At 49.4% G+C, this 20,101-nt stretch overlaps 1 protein-coding gene across 1 annotated transcript in view; it reads left to right on the top strand.

Annotated features, from left to right (window-relative positions):
* Positions 1-20,101, top strand: part of LOC119451027 (DNA mismatch repair protein Msh6) — a 383,914-nt gene that overhangs the window by 52,485 nt on the left and 311,328 nt on the right. Inside the window, exons 7-8 of the mRNA XM_037714459.2 lie at positions 2,383-2,465; positions 10,451-10,538. Coding sequence (XP_037570387.1) covers positions 2,383-2,465; positions 10,451-10,538 — 171 coding nt within the window. The remainder of the gene's footprint in view (positions 1-2,382; positions 2,466-10,450; positions 10,539-20,101) is intronic.

Below are 20,101 nucleotides of genomic sequence, written 5' to 3' on the forward strand. Positions count from 1 at the left end.
GCACAAATAGGGACGAAGCAATCCAGCGTTGCTGTCATGTCATTCACATACGATTTTCGCTTATGACTGTGACAATGCGGACTTCGCCGCTTCATTTTCATTGGTCGCTAGTGCCATTTTAGCTTTTTTGCGTAGTAAAATTGCGGGGCTATGCGCTCGCCGAGCTCCGAAAGTTGTCAGAAATAACCGATGTGCAGCCATGTACGTCTGAATTAACGAGAGTAGGATTGCATTAAATAATGCATATGCCAGCCGGGACCAGAGGACAAATACACATTATCAGACTTTCCGGATAATTTTACTTTTTAAATTTAACTTTTACTTTTTAATTTAAAAGTTAATAATTTTCCGGATGATAATTACTCAGGGTCAAATAAACAAGGTCTTTCTCTACTAATCGCTGTACTCGGTGCAAGTCTGGCATGGCAGTGAGCATTTGCTGATCATGATGCTTACAGTAATTGCACGATACAAGCACTAGCTACTTACATGTTTAGTGCCACATGCCCATTGATGAAATAACACACTGTATCAACTTGTGCATGACAGCCCAACTGCATCACATTATGTACCGTAGTGAGACATTGATGTAATGAATGGGGCACTGTAATGCTTTTCATCCTTCAATCATCACTTTATTGAAAACCACGCATTTGTGAGTCTGGTTTATAGAAGCATGATTGCACCGCAGTTTTGCTACAACCAAGTCCTACAACCATGCCAAGAAAAGGCAGGTGCCTTTGGGTAATCCCATTGATAATCCTCCACAGTTGTTTTATTACTGCAGTGCCTTTACCCTCTTTAGCCACATGTATGGAACATACTTTTGGCACCTGCTTTATTGTAACTGCTTTTGGCTACCTCAGGCAACACCTCTTCTTGATCACTGCACACTGCAAAGGCTAGAGTGTATCATATTTCACTATCGAAGAGTGTGATCTTGAGGTATAGAAGGGACCGACAGCTGCGGTATGCTGGAAAGGCTGAGGTACCCACAGCAATTAACTTGGGAAACGTCTGGCAAGCTACCGTATTTACTTGTGTAATTTGGGCCCTTGCGTAATTTCTAAACCCTAAATTATTGCCCTGGTTTTGAAAAAGAAGTAAAAAAACATTTACTCGCATATCTTGCGCTCCAGGTCTTGCCCCGCAGCAGCCTGTCAGTGCGCATGCACAAGGCAGACTTGGGGAGATAGGCACGGCGTCGCACGTGATCGCCACATTGGCACCACAGCAGAACCGAACCTGCATCTCAAAGTCTCGTCAAGGACAGCAACCCGATGCATTAGTGCTGCTGTGCGGAAGTAACAGGGTTCGAAACCAACTTGGCGAATCGAATACTTTTCATATAGTTTTCAAAGAATGAATAGCCGTTACCACAATTAATACAAAACGATGCTCGCATCCCAGTAGTTTTAAAGTTAGCAAGTTTCTGTCATTATGGAGTGTTGTTTAATTAAAGCACAAATGGAGCATTAGGTGCAAACAAGTAGTTTCTTCATGCACAGGGCTTGCTACAAATACAGAAGGTGCACCGAGCACGTGCAGCTTCCATGGGCGCTGTGCGCTGAGTTGCTGCCAGTTGACAAACGAGTAAGACGTCCGGGTCTAATCCCCGTTGTTAATTTGCTACAAGTTGGTGCCAAAAACCGGGAACGAACCAGGGATCTTTAGCATGCCGAAGAACTTCTATCCGGTGGGCGTCTCGTACATGGGCAGGCCCTTGGCCTTGGCCACCCGGTCCACTGCGCCAGCGGTGGGCATGCTGCGCGCCAGGTCCCAGATTCCCGTGGCTTGGAAGTACGGGATGGTGTGCACGTTGTCCGCCAGCACAGCCAGCGAGTTGGAGGGCATCACAAAGAAGGTGCCCCCAGGATCGTTTTGCGGTTCCCGTCATCGTTGACGGTGACGCCCATGTCGAAGGGTCCCGTGCGCATCTCATCCACTTTGGCGTACGTCAGGTTTGGGTCCGGGTGCTTGCCGCCCAAGTCCACAAGAGACGATAGCTTCACTGATGAAGCCATCGAATTGCGACAGAGCGCACTTTAATGCTCAGAGACATATAAAGCTTATCGTTATTGTGTGCCTAAAGAATTGACACTTGGCAAGATTTTAAAGATTTTTATGTCAGTGCTGTTGCCATGGATATATTTGCTCTGCAGCATGTGTACTCACGCTGACATGCAGTCCTTGGGACCGAAAGACAAAGGGACTCAAATCGTGTACTAATTCAAGCTTACCTGAAACTCGCTAGGACTTGGTGTTAGATGCCACTCAGAGCTGACATATTGTTTTTTTTTTTTTTCAACAGAAAAAGGCATTCGTACGAACCAGGTTGCTAGGCACTGTTGATGCACTTTTGACTGCACTGTACTTCCGCAGGCCAAGCCTGCTGCCATGGTGGTGGCAACTAGCGGGACGTGGGCACACCTCTCGTACGACTTCCTCAAGGAGGGCAAGCGCAGGTATGACTTTGTGGGCCTAAAGCCAAAGGACATTTTCTGAACGGTGTTGGCATTTTAGTGATTTTCTCACTTGGTTTAGTGACTTTTGGTCTGCAACAGCTTTCATTATTTAGCGACCGGTGACATTTTTGCTGATGTGACAGAACAGTGGGCAACATTTTAGTTATTTCGAAATTGATAAAGTTGCTTTGAAAATTACTTTCTGGGATGCTACAGAAAGGTGGTGGAAATTGGCTGAATGCGGCACATGGGCTCTGTGTGGAGCCCATGTCTGGAGGAACCCATTTTCTGGAGCTCTGCGTAGACCAGATGCTGCGGTTGCCAAAGGATATGCAATGTGCCTGCAAATTGCATGCCTTTATTATCATTTTTTTTTTCATTCTTTATAAGCGTAGTTAGAATGGGTCTTAATGCTGTAGGAGCTGCACTAAGTACATTTGATTGGTTGATGTTCACAAGCGTAGCAGTAAATTAGGTTAGCAAAGCTTACCTAATCTTCAAATTTTGTTTGAGATTTAGAATGTGGAAGGTGTGGGAATTATGAAGGTTCATATTTCCCCGTGTCCTTACGCGCGCCACGGAAGTGAGGAGAGCAGACGCCTTTTTCCCTCTTCCCGTTCGGGGAGCCAAACGGCTTTTCGTGCGGTGGCGCGATCCTCTTGGAAAACGGTTGCAAACGCAGCGGTGACGTGTACGCGGAGCCCCGCGCTCGTTGGACCGAGCCCAGAACGAGGCGGGGCGGTCGCGATCGGCGCGACCGGCGCGACCGGCGCACGCCGGAGAAAGGGGAGACGACTGCGAGCCGCGACGAAGGACGGTGCTCAGGTAACCATCTTGTTCCCTTCCTTTGTCGTGCCCTACCTCGTTCGACCACTATCGACCACGACAAACGTCGAGGTCGACTCTATAGCCTGCTTCCACGCGAATTCCCATGGAGCAATAAACCCTTTTATACTTGTTACACTATCGTGTGTTGTCGTGTTTCTGCCTCTCTTTGTACCGCCGAACCCCGGTAGTACAAGGCAAGCACACGGGAGTTGGCCGTCAAGCCTAAGCCTTACGACAAAGGCGGCTTGAGAGAACCCGGAGACTACAAAGGTGAATAATAAGACCGATAAACTGCAGTATTAAAACAAATAAACTAGAAAGACGTGTATATCAGAATTGGTTGAGTTCGTTCTCGTGAATACAATCGAACCCAGATATATCGAACCCACTTATAATGAATTATTGTGTATATCGAACGGCTGTAAACTCCCCTTGAAAATCACTATGAAAAATGTATAAGGCTGGTGCATGCGTATGTAGAACTCCCGTTCACCAGCCCATTCGATGTATCGAACGCGGCACCACGCCGAAGTGCACTACTTTGTGCACTTTGAGCTCTTCTGGCACCTGGAGGTGGAAAGAGAATGTGCAGTCAGTTACACCCACCGTGGCTATGGTGTTGGGCTGCTGAGCACAAGGTCGCGGGATCGAATCCCGGCCACGGCGGCCGCATTTCGATGGAGGCGAAATGCGAAAACACCCGTGTACTTATATTTAGGTGCTTGTTAAAGAACCCCAGGTGGTACAAATTTCCGGAGTCCCCCACTACGGCGTGCCTCATAATCAAATTGTGGTTTTGGCACGTAAAACCCCATAATTATTTTTTTTTGTGCAGTCAGTTGAGCCGGGTGGGTCGTGTGTGCAGTCAGTTAAGCCCCGTCAAGCCGTTCGGCTTGCCCCTGTGCTACCTCGAACGTCAACATTCCTTCTTTCCAATTTTCAAGGCGTTGTTGTGGGGCTGACTGCCTATTCATCAGTTCATTTTCCACAAGCGATGGCTGCTTCAAGTGTAAAGAAAAGAATCAACTTCTACTTTGCAATGAAGTTGACAATGATCCAGCAATTTTTTACAGCTAAATAAAGTGTGCTTGGAATCGGCTAGCGCAAGGCAGGGGTAATTGGAGATCACCGGGAGAAGCCTTCGTCCTGCAGTGGACATAAATATAGGCTGGTGATGATGATAATGAAAGTGTGCTTGCTTTTTTTTTTTTTCCACCGAGTTGCGTGCAGTAACTTAGCGCCCCTCGGACGCACCAATCGGTGAGCCGCCGTTTGCCTCGGGGCGTGTTATTTTATTTATCGAATTACCTATATATCGAACATTTCTGTGATCCCCTTCAGACTTGATATATCTGGGTTTGAGTGTACTGTCACGTAGTAGTCACGGTGAAGAAAACAGTTGCAAAACTGTGAATGATGAAATGGGCTTTATTGGGTGAACCTGTGCCCACAAAAGCAAGTTGCACTCGAAGCACAACGATACCGAGGAACACAGTCGGCAATCGTCGAAATCTGATCAGTGGCGAAACGCGTTGGCTTTTATACATGAGTCATTGAAGGTTCCAGAGTAATCCCTGGTGCCCACGTGTCTTCCAGAAAGTACTAGACAATTCACGTCACTCATACTATCGGGTTACATAAGCGTCGGTGACAACAGACAATGGATAAAAGCATCGATAACGTTCGAGAACCTTCCGATACATGCAGGCGCGTCCTGCGCCGAGCGATAACGTTTAACATTAGTTAGCCGGTGATGCTACAATAGACGAAAGCGAAAGCAAAACCACGCGTAATAAAGAAAAAACAACAAAGCAACAAAGTCCTTAAGTTCGTCAGCGGGCATAGAAAGGCTTAAGACGCACCACGTGGATGACTTCAGGTCGTGCCCAGTGCCACTGTCATTGCGAAATGCCGTGTGGCACGACCTCATAGTCCAGTGCGCCAATACATCGGATGATCTTGTAGGGTCTGAAATAGCGTCGTAACAGTTTCTCGCTAAGTCCTCGGCGTATGAAAAAGTTCTGAAAGCTCTGAAAAAGTTAGCACTGCTTGCGAATGTAACTTGCATTTAAAATAATTCGAGAGCTTCCCATGTTCGGATGTTGCTATCTGCCCAGATCAAGTTTCAGTCAATGTTGATTTTGAGTGCACATTGTCTAATGCCTTTGCTCATTTTGCTACTGGTGCATCAGTATGCAGGTTAAAGCGGTTAAAGAAGACTGTTTGTTTTCTGCCATAGTGATGCATTAGTACACACAAAACTTTAGATGTGAATTGTATTGTTTGCAGGTTCCCTGTGTGGCGTCTCAGACGCACTCTTGGGACAAAGGAACGACAACACAGTAGTGCAAACAAACAAAAGGGCATTTATTGCACCTTTCATACACTAATACACGCTAGCCGAATTACTATGCATAGAACATGGGCGCGCGACAAATCAAGGAAGTCCGACTCACCGCGACCCGATAGCGAGCGAATATGTTTGCCACATGCTATGACACCATTGCCTAGTCGTTCACGTGTACGGTCACGCGAACGGTGGCGCGTTCGAACGATCCGTGTTCGTCCATACCGGTGTCCTGCCCTTAGCCTCGCGAGACGGTCCCGCGAATCGGGCCAGCGCACGCGCGAAGCGTTCGTGCGTGTTGGTCGCCGATCCCAAGCCAATGGCGGGGTGACTTGGAAGAAAAAGGTCGAAGGCGCTTCGCCTTCGACCTTTTTCTCCCAAGTCACCCCGTCGTTTCTTGGCGTTAGCATCGCGACACTCGCGCCATCTCTCGCAACGCGCCGCAACCACCACGACCGCCGCCGGCGTCCAGCCACGCAGTGAAGCCGGATTACAGGATACACATGAGAGTCGCGCATCCCCACACCTGCATGTGTAATGAAGGCGTACTTCAGAGTCCATAACTTACACTATGCCATGCTTAAAAAGTGGCTACAGAGCAATCATATGTTCCATGTAATTATGTGCAGCAGACTGTGATAAATTCTTGTTCTCAATTTGTGCTGATGCTCTAATCTCAGCATAGTTTCAATTGATCTGACAAATCTTGTTTATTTTAATGGAGACATAAGTTTTAAAATCTTAGCCCGCCGTGGTTGCTTAGTGGCTGTTGTGTTGGGCTGCTAAGCACAAGGTTGTGGGATTGAACACCGGCCACGGTGGCCGCATTTCGAGGGGGGCGAAACGCGAAAACACCCGTGTACTTCGATTTAGGTGCACGGTAAAGAACCACAGGTGGTCTAATTATTCCGGAGTTCGCTCCGGAATAATCAGATCGTGGTTTTGGCACGTAAAACCCCATAATTATTATTTAAAATCTTCAGAAATGCAGTCCGACTGTGCCTGATGATTGCATTGAAAGCCTTTGTGGGATTTAAGTTGTCTTGACCAAGGGTGAGGGGAGGGGCGCAGGTACACCGCAAGATTTCGGGAAGAGTAAACAGTGCATGGGTGCGGTGTGCCCCCACACACCCCTGGCCATGCCCTCGCATGAAACAGGTCCACTGTTAACCTGAAAGCCTCATTGGTATTCAGTACAACATCACGTCACTATTACTTCAGAAAACAAAAAGCGCTTGCTTCCATAGACACATTTCACAGCGATTCCGTGGGCGCTGCCTTGTTTGATCACGAGGTGACACGTCTGTTGCTTGCCTCAGCTGCCTCCGTTGCTTCCGTGTTTACGATGGATGTGCGTGACGCCAGTGCAGCTCGGCAAACCTCTTTTTTGCGGATATTGTAGATGTTGACTAGGTGGACAACACGAAGCTTTGGCCACGATTTCAAATGTAAGCACATTTGGATCTCGTTAATCCCTGTTCAAAGGGTGCGAGCAGTGTCTGCAGGCTTGTAAAAGAAGGGGGCTAGAAATTTATTCCCAGCTATCCAGACTTTCTCATTCTGAATTAAGTCAGGATCAGTGTCTTTGTTCTGTATTTTTGTTCACATTGAAACAGCAGCTTGTCATGTGTGGGACTCATTCATGTCTTTCGGTGCAGTCACTATGGGATTGTATATTTTCTGCCTAATTTCTCGTGGGTGTGCTCAGTTCTTGCTGCACACCTTTCTCGAGAAATGATCTGCACTTTGTAATAGCTTGTAGCCAAGACATGTTATCGCTACGGTCAAACCCGCATATAGTGATCTCGCAAAAAAAACCACAAAAAGAACAGGAATTAGGGTAATTCGAATGTAGTGTGATTTGATATGAAATTTTTAATGAATTGGACAACATAAGAGCACATACAATTTGTAACAGCACTTCATTGACGAAATGCACTCGCACCGGTGTCACAACTTTCAAATGTGATAGAGCCCGATCCAGATAAAAATTCTCAATTGGGATTAACTCCCTCTTGTAGCTCGAGCAAAGAAGCCAATCGCAGCCAAAAAATTCGATTGCGATCAGGCCCACTCACGATTGAAAGTACGCCATGTGATACTCTTGCTACTTTCGGCTTACTGTAGCACGAAATAGTCTCAAATTTTCTGCTTCACTGTATTTGTTGCCTGAGCAGGGATGCATTGTTCCACATTGTAGCTTGGAAGGCCTGCAGCCTGAGCCTTCAATGTTTACTCAGAAGTGCTGAAACAGGGCGAGCGTATGCATTATGTTAGAACAGGTGGCCATAAGAGTTGTTTTTCTCGCGATTTCCTTCACTCATGTCCTGATTGACAATGTCGGCGATCAAGTCCTCATTCTCAAGCTCTCCCATGGTTGTAGCACCTTCGTCCGTGTACACAAACTTGTCAACCGTTGACCCATGAACAGCTTCTGGAAATGCTGACAACTCGTTCCAACCATTGTCGAAACCGACGACTTGGCTGCAATCATTGGAAGACTTTTCAGTGTCATACCGGGGACATGGAATCTGGCATCGATAGCGACCGCGTTTTTGTCCACAGTGATTGCGGCAAACGGTAGTTTCATTTGGCTCGGTGCGCGCGTCGGTCGCGTGCCTTCAAAACTCCATAGTAGCCATCCATTATCATGTCAATAGCGTCCGCCAGTTGTTGCCGCAAAGGGTAGTTTTGTATTGACTCGATATCGGCTGCATGCCTTCAGAACTACAAGGTCGCTGTCCATGATCTCATTTATAGCGGCCGTGGTTTTGTCCGCAGTGGTCGTAGCAAATTGTAGTTTTGTTTTTACTAAGTGCACAACAATCCAGGTTGAAGAGCACCGACTACGTTGCGATGGACGAACGATCTGTTGATCTGTTGACGACCAGCTCACTGGCGAAAACATAATCAGGATGTGCACGCGGTCGTGAACAGCATGTCGTGAACAGGAAATGCGAAAACGCCCTTGTAGCTTTCATTGGGGGCACGTAAAAGATCCCCTGGGGGTCAAAATTAATCTGGAGTCCCCATTACGGCATGCCTCATAATCAAATCGTGGTTTTCATTTCATTTCCCATCTTACAGTACGTAAAACCCCAGAATTAAATTAAATTAAATTGCTCAAGATTTGGAAGAATTAAATTTTGGCATAAGTTTTCTGCTATTTGATATTCAATTGATTATTCAATATTTTTTAAAATTCCATTTGACATTTTGTGTGAAATCTACTATTCCGTATTTGCGCACACCTCATTTGAATGTAATCATTTATGGAAATGTAGATGCAAGGTTTTCTTTTTGGGAGGATTTAGATTGGGACCACAGTTGCATGTGAGGCTGTACAGTCAAACCTCGTTAATTCGGATCTCAAGGGAGTAAAAAAAATGTCCGAATTATCCGAATGCCGAATTATCGAATGGACAACAAAATATGCATATGAACAAGGCTTTTATTCCATACCTTCACTTCGTAAAGAAGTCCGTGATGGTTGTTTGTTTTTTCGTCGAAAGCTGGGCGGCAAGGTCGACTTTTCGCACATGCGCCAACCCGTCCAGTGCAAGCGTGCCGCGACGTGCGCCGAGGCGCGCGCCGCGTCTCTTTCGGCTCACGTCGCGGCGTGCCAAGACGCGCGCGCCGTGAAAGCAGCCGCGAAACGGGTTTTTCTAGCCGCAGAAGGGATCGCTCCAGGACCGATTTCTTGCGGTTTGCCGCGTGCCGCGCATGAAGGAGACCAATGAGAGCAGTCCGCTTCCCTGACGTGCGCGCGGGAAACTGGTGTCATGCGGACCCGCCCGACCGCTCGTTTCTAGTCCGACGTTATCGGCGCGCAGGTCAGCATCGTTCGCGGCCAGCCACGCTGCGCCAGCCGAAACGCCATCTCTTCCGACGCGCGCGCGTCGGCTGTTATCTTCGGAGCATGCGCAATATGATCACAAGCCCGCGCGCCGCTTTGAAGGGCTGTCTGCGACCATCGGCGAAGTGGAGTGGGCGCCTTTATTTCTTCGCGCTAAATGCATTGTGGGTTGGCGCATTCTGCGCGACCAACGCGCGAATGGGTCAGGAGCCGTGCCCATCGGGCCGCGTCGGAAGCCGCCGGTTACGTTGAGAGGTTCGTTTCCGCCAACGTGACGTAGCGTGCACGCTCGCGTTACGTCGGACTATAAACGGCCCTGAACAAACGCTACAGCGCGGCCGGCGTGGCCCAGACACCGCCAGATATTCAACGCGCCCTAAACGATTCGCTCCCTACGCACGTAGGAGCTGCGCTTGGCAAGGTCACTGCGCCCGGTCCCGGAGATAAGAGAGCCACGCTCAGCGGAGACCAGTGCCTCAAAAGTCCCTAAGCGATTATGTCCCTAGGCACCTAAGAGCTCCACGATTGCCATGACAACGCGGTTAGTTCGAGAAGGGGGGCAACGTTGAGGGGGGGAAGAGTCTAGTCTGTCACGTGATTGCCGCAGCGGCGCGCCGCCGGTTGGTGCGGCCGCCCTGCCGCAGCTGCGTTTTGGCCGCCGGCGGCGCGCCGCGCGCGTTTTGCGGCTAGTGTGTACGTGCCAGTACTGATTTCTGCGCTCCAAAACTCCAAAAACTCACTTCAGCGCCGGTATTGGCCTGTCTCCAGTCCGAATTAAGCGGTGCACGCGTAATTTCGTGCCGATTTAACGAGAGTTCGCTGCCATAGACATATGTACATTTTTGAAGGGAGGGAATTAGCAGGCCGAATTATCCGAATTTCCGAATTAACGGGGGCCGAATTAACGAGCTTTCACTGTATTTGACATATGCTCTGATTGGCTTTGGTTCACAGGGATGCTGCTGGTCGCCTGGCTACCCACCCGGATTTCAATCCACACACGTTGCATGTCCCAGAAAGTGTCAAGGAGAAGCTGACTCCGGTAGGGAGCATTTTGTTCCTCAAGAGCTGTTGTGCTTCGAGAGCTGTTGTGCTTAAGCGAGCAACTTGTGTTATTGCTGAAAGCTTGCTGTCAAAGGGCAGTGTCCTTAAGGGGAGACACTGGCATTCTAAAACTTGTTTAATTTTTATCTTATATAAATGAAATTTCCAGGCAGAGTATATTTTGTCCTAGAAAATGATATACAATCTATTTCTTCTTATTTCTAATAGATTTTGAGATATTTAATATTGTTACGCCGTGAAGCGCTTACTTATATCTGCAGGGCAGATAAATCGGAACGGTTGGCGTGTTGAAAGCCCGGCACAAAAGCAACCAGCCGAACGTTGTCTTCCTTCTCTACCGACAGTCCCCATGGTCATTCGCGCTGTTTCTGCCCTCTGTTATGAGAGCTCGTGACATTTCCTCGTTGGCAGACGAAGCCCGCCGGGCAAGTCAGTCAGTCGTTCGTGAATTGCAAGGCTTCAGGCGGGCAACGTGAACGACTTCGGTTTTGGCCGAGTGTCGTCCGGTGCTCGTGAGGCGTGCAATGCGATAGTTGACCTCGCTGAGGCGTTCAAGTATAACGTAGGGCCCAACATAATGGGCCAAGAACTTCTGACACAAGCCATGCTTCCGTAAAGGCGTCCAGAGCCACACAAGGTCGCCAGGATCGAAATATACATGTAGGCGCCGACCATCGTAGCGGATCTTTGACCGGTCCTGCGAGGCCAAGGTGCGTAGCCGAGCAATGCGTCGCGCCTCTTCTGCTCGACAGAGGACCTTGTTAATAGAGTCATTGTCATGAGCGAAGTAGGGAAACATTGTGTCGAGTGTATAACGAAGCGGACAAGCATAAAGGAGGAACAGGGTGCGTACAGGTCCTTGAAATCCTTGAAAACCCTTGAAATTGAAAAGTGCGTTTTCAAGGCCCTTGAAAGTCCTGGAATTTTTTTTCCTTCCTTGAAAATCCTTGAATTTCGTGAGCAATGCACTCTGATATCGACATTGCGACCTCCTTTCTGTGGTAGATCGGCGTCAATCTGTCAAACTCCCCCAGGGTGTCTACCAACCGGGAAAACCGGGAAAACAGGGAATTCTCAGGGATTTTGAATATTCTGGAAAAACTCAGGGAAAACTCAGGGAATTTGTGCCTCTATCAGGGAAAATTACTCTAGGGATGGGCGAATATAGGGTATTGTCGAATATTTCATTGAATAATTCTATGTTCGTTATTCGCTTCGATTCGAATTCATGGATTCAATATTTTCGAATTATTCAGCGGTCCCGAATAGGCAGCCAAAAGCCACGGACGGTCGGTGCAAATCTCGGAGGCTTTGCTTCACGTCATGGCTACCATACATCAACCATAAATCTCGAAGGCTATATGTTTTTGCATTAAAGAGCCTGAAATGTGCGACGCAGAAGAGCAGAAACGGCGCTAGCGCACAACCGAAACGAAGCGGCGGAGTCCGCATGGCCATAGTCAGCAGCGGAAATCGTGCGTGAATGACAGCAACGACGCAACGCTTCGTGCCTATTTGTGCCTTTATTGCGTTTACCGCCGCGCATAACGCGTTGGCCGCGGGATTTCATAGTTGCCACCCATCATCGCGTCGATAGCTGCCGCGGTTTCTTTCGCAGCGGTTTCGTTTAGTTTCGTTTTGACTCAATGCGCACGTCGGCCGCGTGCCTAAAGAGCTGCCTAGTGGCCAGTGGCGCAACGACGGGGGAGGGGGGGGGGGATTCGGGGGTTGCACCCCCCCCCCCCCTGAGGCCGACTTAACCCCCCCTTTTGTTTAACCCCTTTTCTTTCCTTACGCATTTGAGTGCTGCAACTAAGATGTAAGACGCGCAATCGTCTGCACACTCGCAAAAAGCGCATTTTTTTGACAATTAATTTCCCGTGAAGAAATCGAAATTAGTGCTGTTTAGATGGTATTGACAAGCTGTCAACCCTCTGGCAGAGATACTGGGTGCGCTACTGCTAGTGGCCATCCATGATCGCATAGACAGCGACCGCGATTTCGTCTGAAGTTGCTGCAGGGAACGGTAGTTTCGTTCTGACTCGGTGCGTGCGTCGGCCGGGTATGGTCACACTAGCGGCAAGTTGCCGCGCGTCAGCGCCTTGCCGCGAAGTCCACCGTGGCTATCGCGTCTCGCCGCGCGGCAGCGCGATATGATCTCGCGCGCTCTCGGAACGCGGAATCACCGTGGGCGAAAAGGGTGCGATCGGACAGCGTCCAGAAATCCCTCGATAGAACCGCGAGAGACGACAATCGTCGATTGATAACCCGGCGCGGAACGGCGGAGGTCCGGTTGCCATTGGCTCCGTGACGTCACCCTCGTCGCGCTCGGCACCCTCGGCAAGCCGTAAAACCCCCGATTCCTGCCGCTTTTGCCGCGCGCGTCATGATGCGTTGCCGCTCGCGGCATGACGCGGGCGTTTTTGCCGCTATCGTGGGCAAAGTCGCCGTTCATAATCGTGTCGATAGCGGCCGCGGTTGCGACAAGCAGTTGTTTCGGTTTGACTCGGGGCAAAGCTGTCGAGGATGAAGCGCACCGGCTACATCACGATGGACGTGCGATACGTTGGCTGTGAGCTTACTGGCGAAAAAATTATCGGGATGTGCGCGCGGTAGTGCAAAGCGTGTCGGAAATGATGGCGCGCGCCGCAGACGTGCTGCGAAGGAAGTCGCGAGGCCTCAATCGCCCCTGCGAGAGCTAATCAGTCACGAGATGACGAGAATTGCAGCTTCCGCACTGCTTTTGTGCTAAATAGCGAAAGGATTTGCTCATACATTATACTAATAAAATCGTGCTGACGTAGTAAGCATTTGCTTATTGTTTTCGGCATACCCTGATAATTCGGACATTTTTTTTTTCAATCCCGTGAAATTCGAATTAACTAGGTTTTACTGTAATATGTAATATATACTGTTCAAACTATTCGATTCGAAATTATTTGACCAAATCAATACTCGCTTCGAACCTCAAATCCACTAATCGCCCGTCCCTAAATTAGCTGTAATTTAATTGAAAGGGAACGAAAGCTGTGGTAATGGAGGGAGGGAGGGGAGGTGACGTTTAGCTGCGCCCCCAAATGCGTATTTATATAAAAATGTGAGGCGAGAAGGTGGTAAAGACTTCGGACGCTGCTCGACAAGTGTCCCGTTCGGATCTCGTCGAAAACTTCGGAGCCGCCCCCAGAGGCACAGGCAACAGTCACCAGCGCCGTGCGCGTTCGGTGCGAACGCGGGCAAAACGCCGACGGCGTCGACAACAGTTCGGCGCATTGCTGGTGCTGCTGCATGTCTAAGTTTATGCAGCTGATCGATAAAACTACTATCCTTACTCCGTAAAGCTCTCTACTAATTTGCTATCGCAATTGATGCTTCGCATTTTTTTAACATGCTTACTAAAGAGTGACAGCATCAGGCAACATGGTGTCAGCCCATCTTGATGTAAAAGAAAGTTCCGTTTCACTCAGGGAATTTAGCAAAATCACTCAGGGAAAACCTGGAAAACTCAGGGAATCTGAAAATGTCAACTTGGTAGACACCCTGTCCCCATTTCAGAAACAATACGTCAGCGCGAGCACACATGGTTCTGTTTTGCAGAACTGCAAGTAAAAAAATAAAAGGCTTCACCACATCAAACCGCGAACGGAGCGAGGGACCCGTGCCGCGCTTCGGTGCTGGCTCGGCTGGCAGTGTTTACGCTGCTTTCCTCACCCTATCGTTCATTTCACTCCTCGCTCGTCGGTCTGCCTTGTCCCACTTTCGCTCTTGCTCTCAAGGTGAAGCTAGTGAAGCTAAAGAGAGCTATAGTGGAGCAACGTTACCACTGATGCTCAGTGCCTTTGGGTGGAAGTTTGTTATAATATTATTTATGATAATATAAGTGCAATAACATTACCTATGCTGACTGTTTTAGAAATGTTTGATGAACCTGCCCAGCAAATACTGAGAAGCCTGAGCAGCTGTTGTGAGTGTTCGTTGTGTTAACTTTTAATATTGTGGACTTGAGAAATGATCAAGACATGTCTTACAAAATTGCAATATACATCTATTTGTTATAATATAATGGATGTCTAGCAAGACTACACTGAATGGTTTGGAAATGTACGGTAAACTTATCCAGTTAATACTGGAGAAGTCAGAGTAGCTGTTGGGAGCATTCATTATTTTTCGTGAACTTTTTTTTCTTGTATAGTTGTGAACTTGCAAAGTATTCAAGGCTAGACATTATTAGCATCATTGGGATGTACATTTACTTCTTTTTTATTTTAGTGCAATAACCCTATGCTGAATTTTTAAACATTTTTGGTGAACTTTACCCAGCCTATACTGGAGAAATCTCAGTCGCCATTGTAAGCATTCATTTTGTGTTGTGATCTTGAGAAGTTATCAAGGCTAGACATTTTTATTGTGGTATACATTTATTTATTGTAAGTGCAATAAACCGTCATTTTTAGAATTGTTAGAGTAAAGAAATGCTACTTTGGATGCCGCTTTGAGTCCTTGAAGAACCTGTGACAGGTCCTGGAAAGTCCTGGAATATCCTTGAATTTTTGCCTTGGAAACCTGTACGAACCCTGAGGAAGAACGGTGAGTAACCGGTGGTCTCGTGTCTCGCGGTGTTGAAGGCATAAGTGACAAAAGGTAGGATGCTGTCCCAGTTCTTATGTGCGGAATCGACATACATCGACAGCATGTTGGCAAGCGTTCGGTTGGTACGTTCGACCAGACCATTGGTTTGTGGATGGTATGGTGTCGAGTGGCGGAAGCTAGATGAGCACAGACGAAGGGTCTCTTTGACAATGTCTGCGGTAAATTGTCTCCCATGATCGCTGATTATAATGCGAGGAGGCCCATGTCGGAGAATAACGGAATATAAGAAGAAAATAGAAACTTCTGTTGCTGTTGCCAATGTCAGCGCTGCCGTCTCGCAATAACGGGTGAGGTGGTCTACACACACAATAACCCAACGATTGCCATTGGAGGATCGCGGGAAGGGGCCCAGGAGATCTATGGTGACTTGTTCAAAAAGGGCGCTGGAAGGCGGAACTGGCTGAAGTCGACCATGCGGTGCGTTTGTAGGTCGTTTGTATAGCTGGCATTCGGTGCAGCTGGCGACGTACCGTTCGGTATCGTGACGCATCTTGGGCCAGTAAAAACATTCTTGAGCACGGTAGAGTGTTCGTGTGGATCCCAGATGACCTGAAGTGGGATCGTCGTGCATGGCACATAGCACTTGAACGCGGAGACTCTTGGGCACAACTAAAAGGTAGCGCGCGCCAGTGGTCGAGTAGCTCTTCTTGTACAGGACGCCGTCACGTAGGCGAAAACGGCTATCTTCTAAAGGCTCGTGTGCGGCCGCGAAGAGTGGTTGCAAGCTCTTGTCCTTCTGCTGTTCGGATATGAAGGTACCCATATCAGGAAATTCCGGAGATACAAAAGCGATGTATTGGTCGAAGTTGTCAGCGTCGCATTCAGTCGTCGGCAGTGGCATCCAAGAGAGACAGTCAGCATCAGCGTGTCGTCGACCGCTTTTGTAGGAAACAACAAAATCGTACTCCTGTAGGCGGAGAGCCCAATGCGCAAGTCGACCAGAAGGGTCCCACAGATTCACAAGCCAGCACAGTGAATGATGATCCGTGACCACTGTGAAGGGGCGCCCGTAGAGGTATGAATGAAAGCGTTGCACCGCGAAGATGACCGCCAAGCACTCTTGCTCGGTAACTGTACAATTGCGCTCGGAGCGACTCAAGGAGCGGCTAGCGTACGAGATCACGTGCTCGCTTTCACCGATGCGCTGGACAAGCACAGCGCCGATGCCAACACCACTCGCATCGGTGTGAGCCTCTTCTGGTGCTGAGGGATCAAAGTGGCGAAGAATAGGCTGTGACGTGAAGAGAAACTTTATTTGACGAAACGATGAGTCGCACTGTGTGGTCCACTCAAAAGGAACGCCTTTCTGGAGAAGGCGCATAAGAGGATGGGCCACGTCAGCAAATCTGGGAATGAATCGGCGAAAGTAGGAGCAAAGCCTAAAAAACTTCGCAATTGCTTGACACTGTGAGGTTCCCTAAGTGCCTCTACAGCCACAGTCTTTTGTGGATCTGGTCGGATGCCTTCTTTATCGACCTGATGTCCCAGCACAATAGCTTGTCGCTCCCCAAAATGACACTTCTTTCAATTGAGGACCAGGCCAGCCTTCTCCAAGCAGTTCAGCACCAACTCCAGATGCTTGTTATGCTCACTAAATGTTCGGCCGAAGATCACAACGTCGTCCATGTAGCACATGCAAACTTCCCATTTCAAGCCACGCAGTACAGTGTCCATGAACCGTTCCAACGTTGCGGGTGCGTTGCACAGCCCGAAAGGCATGACGTTAAATTCAAACAATCCGTCGGGCGTTACAAATGCAGTTTTTTCCTTATCCTCAGTGTGCATAGGAATCTGCCAGTAACCTGACCGCAGATCAACAGAGGAGAAGTACGAGGCCGCATAAAGGCAATCGATCGCGTCGTCTATTCGCGGAAGCAGGTACACGTCTTTTTTGGTAACGTTGTTTAGGCATCGGTAATCAACACAGGATCGCCACGTACCATCTTTCTTTTTCACCAATATCACTGGTGCTGCCCAAGGGCTAGATGACTCTTGAATGACTCCTTTGGTTAGCATTTCTTCGACTTGCTCACTGATTATCTTGCACTCTGCGGGTGTCACGCGATAGGGTTTTTGTCGAATCGGTTGAGCAGATCCTGTGTTGATGCGGTGGCGAGTTCTAGACACAGGGATCGATGTCGGGCCGTCGTGCTGCGTGAAGTCGAATACCGAGGAGTGTTTCACAAGGAGCGCCACCAACGCATCGCGCTTATGGTCACTGAGCGATTTAGCGACCATGGAGACAAATTTTGAGTCCACAGGGCGCATGTTACTGGCTTCTGCTGTCTCCGGAAGTTCTGTAAGCACTGCCATGGGTATCGGCGAGTCTTCTTGAAATGTGGCCAGCTTTAAGCCTTGAGGCAGCACCGCCGCTTCAGTAGAACAATTTATCGCCCATAGTCGTGTGCGTCCATTCAGCACCGATACCATGCAATGAGGAACCAACAGGTTTTTCTTTAGGCAGTTCACATGTACAGGGTCCACTGCAGCATCGAACGGGTTGCGAGTAGAACAAACAACTGAAACACCCATCGCAGATAAAGCGGGCACAACGGTATCCTCGGAGACGCAAAATACACTCTCTTGGTTGGGTGAGTTTTCCAAGATCACCGATAAAGCACTTTCGCCCACACTGAGTTCTCCCGTGCGGCAGTCAACATTTGCACCACACAACTGTAAAAAGTCGATCCCTAGAATCACATCGTGGGTGGAACGAGGAAGGACAATAAACTCAGTGTTAAAAACTCGACCACCTAATGACACATCCACATTACAAACTCCAACCGGATATAATGAGTCACCACCCACTCCACGAAAACTTGTGCTCTGGTCCCAACAAAACATGACTTTGCGTCCCAGAAGACTTTTAAACAGCACGCTCATGACTGAAACAGTGGCACCCGTGTCGACTAAAGCCATGGTAGACACACCATCATTACACACATGAACCCTCTTCTTCAGCATGAAAATAGTTGGAGGTATCTCAGTCGGCAGCACAGATTTCCCAGCGACCTCACCCCCATCGGTCGCGCTGGTTAGTTTTCCGGCGGGGGTGACGGGAAGCGGCGCCGCTGAGATGATGACGGGATGCGCCGCCGTTGAGATGGTGATCGATACGCTCGGAAAGCTGGTGGTGGTGTCAGGGTGCGGTCGAAAGCAGGCGAACGGTTACGAGGTCTTCCCTCTCCAAAGTAGCTTCCTAAGGTGTAGGTACGTGGCCTTTCTTTTCGGGAGTGGCTTCCTAGAGCGGAGTTCCCTGGCCACTGGTTGTCCATGATACGACCACTGTACCACGCAGATGGATCGATTGCACATTGCTCGATGGTCGACGTTGGGTGCAGTATCTAGCTATGTGACCTGTTGTGCCACAGCTGTAGCACACAGGCATAGGGTGTGGGAACCCTCGGGTCCCCTAACCGCCGCACGGGCAGCGAACGTCGCGTCAAGCGCATGCATGCCAGGGAGAGTTGGGAGAGGGGAAACTTTCCTTCCGTGGGCGGCGCGCGGGAATCGCAAGCGCTATCAGCGCCACCGGGTGGGTCACGTGAGATCCCGCTGATATGGCCCGGGTCTCTTTGGTCTCCAGCAAGCAGCGACGGCGGAAGTCTCCGCCGCCGCTCCCGTATTCCCGCACGTGGTTAGTCAACCACGTTCTTGCCGCGGCAAACGCCGCGGCCCCCCCGTATTCCCCAGTTGGTAAGTCGGAAGCCCTTCTTTACCTAGTGTATTATTCTCTTCGAGGGAACCCTCAGCGATGTCAACTATATAGCTAGCTGGCCTGCTCGAAGTGTTAGTTGCAGTCGTAATAAATGCTTTCCGAGTGTACACGTGGTTGTCGTCTATTGTTTCCTCGAGCTTGTACCGGACCGCCGTTGATGCGCAGGCATGCGCCAACCGCGGGGCTCGGTGTGTCGAGGCAGAGGGCCGTTGGCATCCCCCCATATCCCGACATTTTGGCGTTCCCAACGTGGGGCAAGCTCTTGGAAAACGGGACGACGATCGGTCCGGATGCGAGGAAGCCTGAAGGCTTTGTCCGGACCAGCGTTAGACCTCAGCCGAAGGCGTGATTGCTAGCTAGATCTGTGTGTGCTTTCTTGAGGGCGAGTTAACGCTGCGCCAGTGTCGCCGAACTCGTGTAGACGCCGAGATTTGCAGCAAGTTTTAAGAGTACGCCCGAAGCGAGTGAGTGCAGCAGCCGACGCGGTGGTCGATTTTCCCTGTACATATGTAAATAGCCTCCTTTCTGTATCTTTGGCTCTGGGAACCGGGCGCCGGAAAGGCTGGCTAGGACGTCAGCGGGGCGCAGTCCCAGGAGTCGGCTCGAAAGCTGCGTGTTGAGCAGCGAGCGGGGACCGCTTAGCTAGGCCTGCATCTCCTCGCGGCGGCTCATTGGAACCCTTTATGGGTCTTTTGTGGCATTGGTATCCGTCATGGACGCGATTAGGCCTAAGGCTCTGCGGAGCTGCCGGTCGCATGTTCGAAGACGACCATGCCGTGACATTAGCGGGTGCAACCGGATTCGCTAGTTCTACTATACTCGCCCGAGCGGAGAAACCTCGTTCGAAATAGAAAGCTTATTTTGTTCAGATGAACTCAATATTTTGCGGGCGGAATAACCGAAATCTCGGGGGACCAGAGAGCGCTTTGTTCATACGAGCATCGCCCACTTTCGCGCTGTATCGGACCGAAAAAATTCGGTCGAAGCGAATAACTTCATTCAAACGAACTGGATTGTTTTTTTTTTTTTTTCTCGTTGCCGCATAAAGCTATGCGGTAGACGGGTGGTTCAGCATCGTGTCAGACGGCCGACGCTGCGGCGGCCTCTACTGCCTTAATTCTAAGTGTTTGTGGAGTGCATTTGAGCGACTTTGCAGAACGAGTGAAGCCGCCTCG

The sequence above is a fragment of the Dermacentor silvarum genome, chromosome 4 (genome assembly GCF_013339745.2).
Source record: "Dermacentor silvarum isolate Dsil-2018 chromosome 4, BIME_Dsil_1.4, whole genome shotgun sequence".
In the NCBI taxonomy this organism is placed as follows: domain Eukaryota; kingdom Metazoa; phylum Arthropoda; class Arachnida; order Ixodida; family Ixodidae; genus Dermacentor; species Dermacentor silvarum.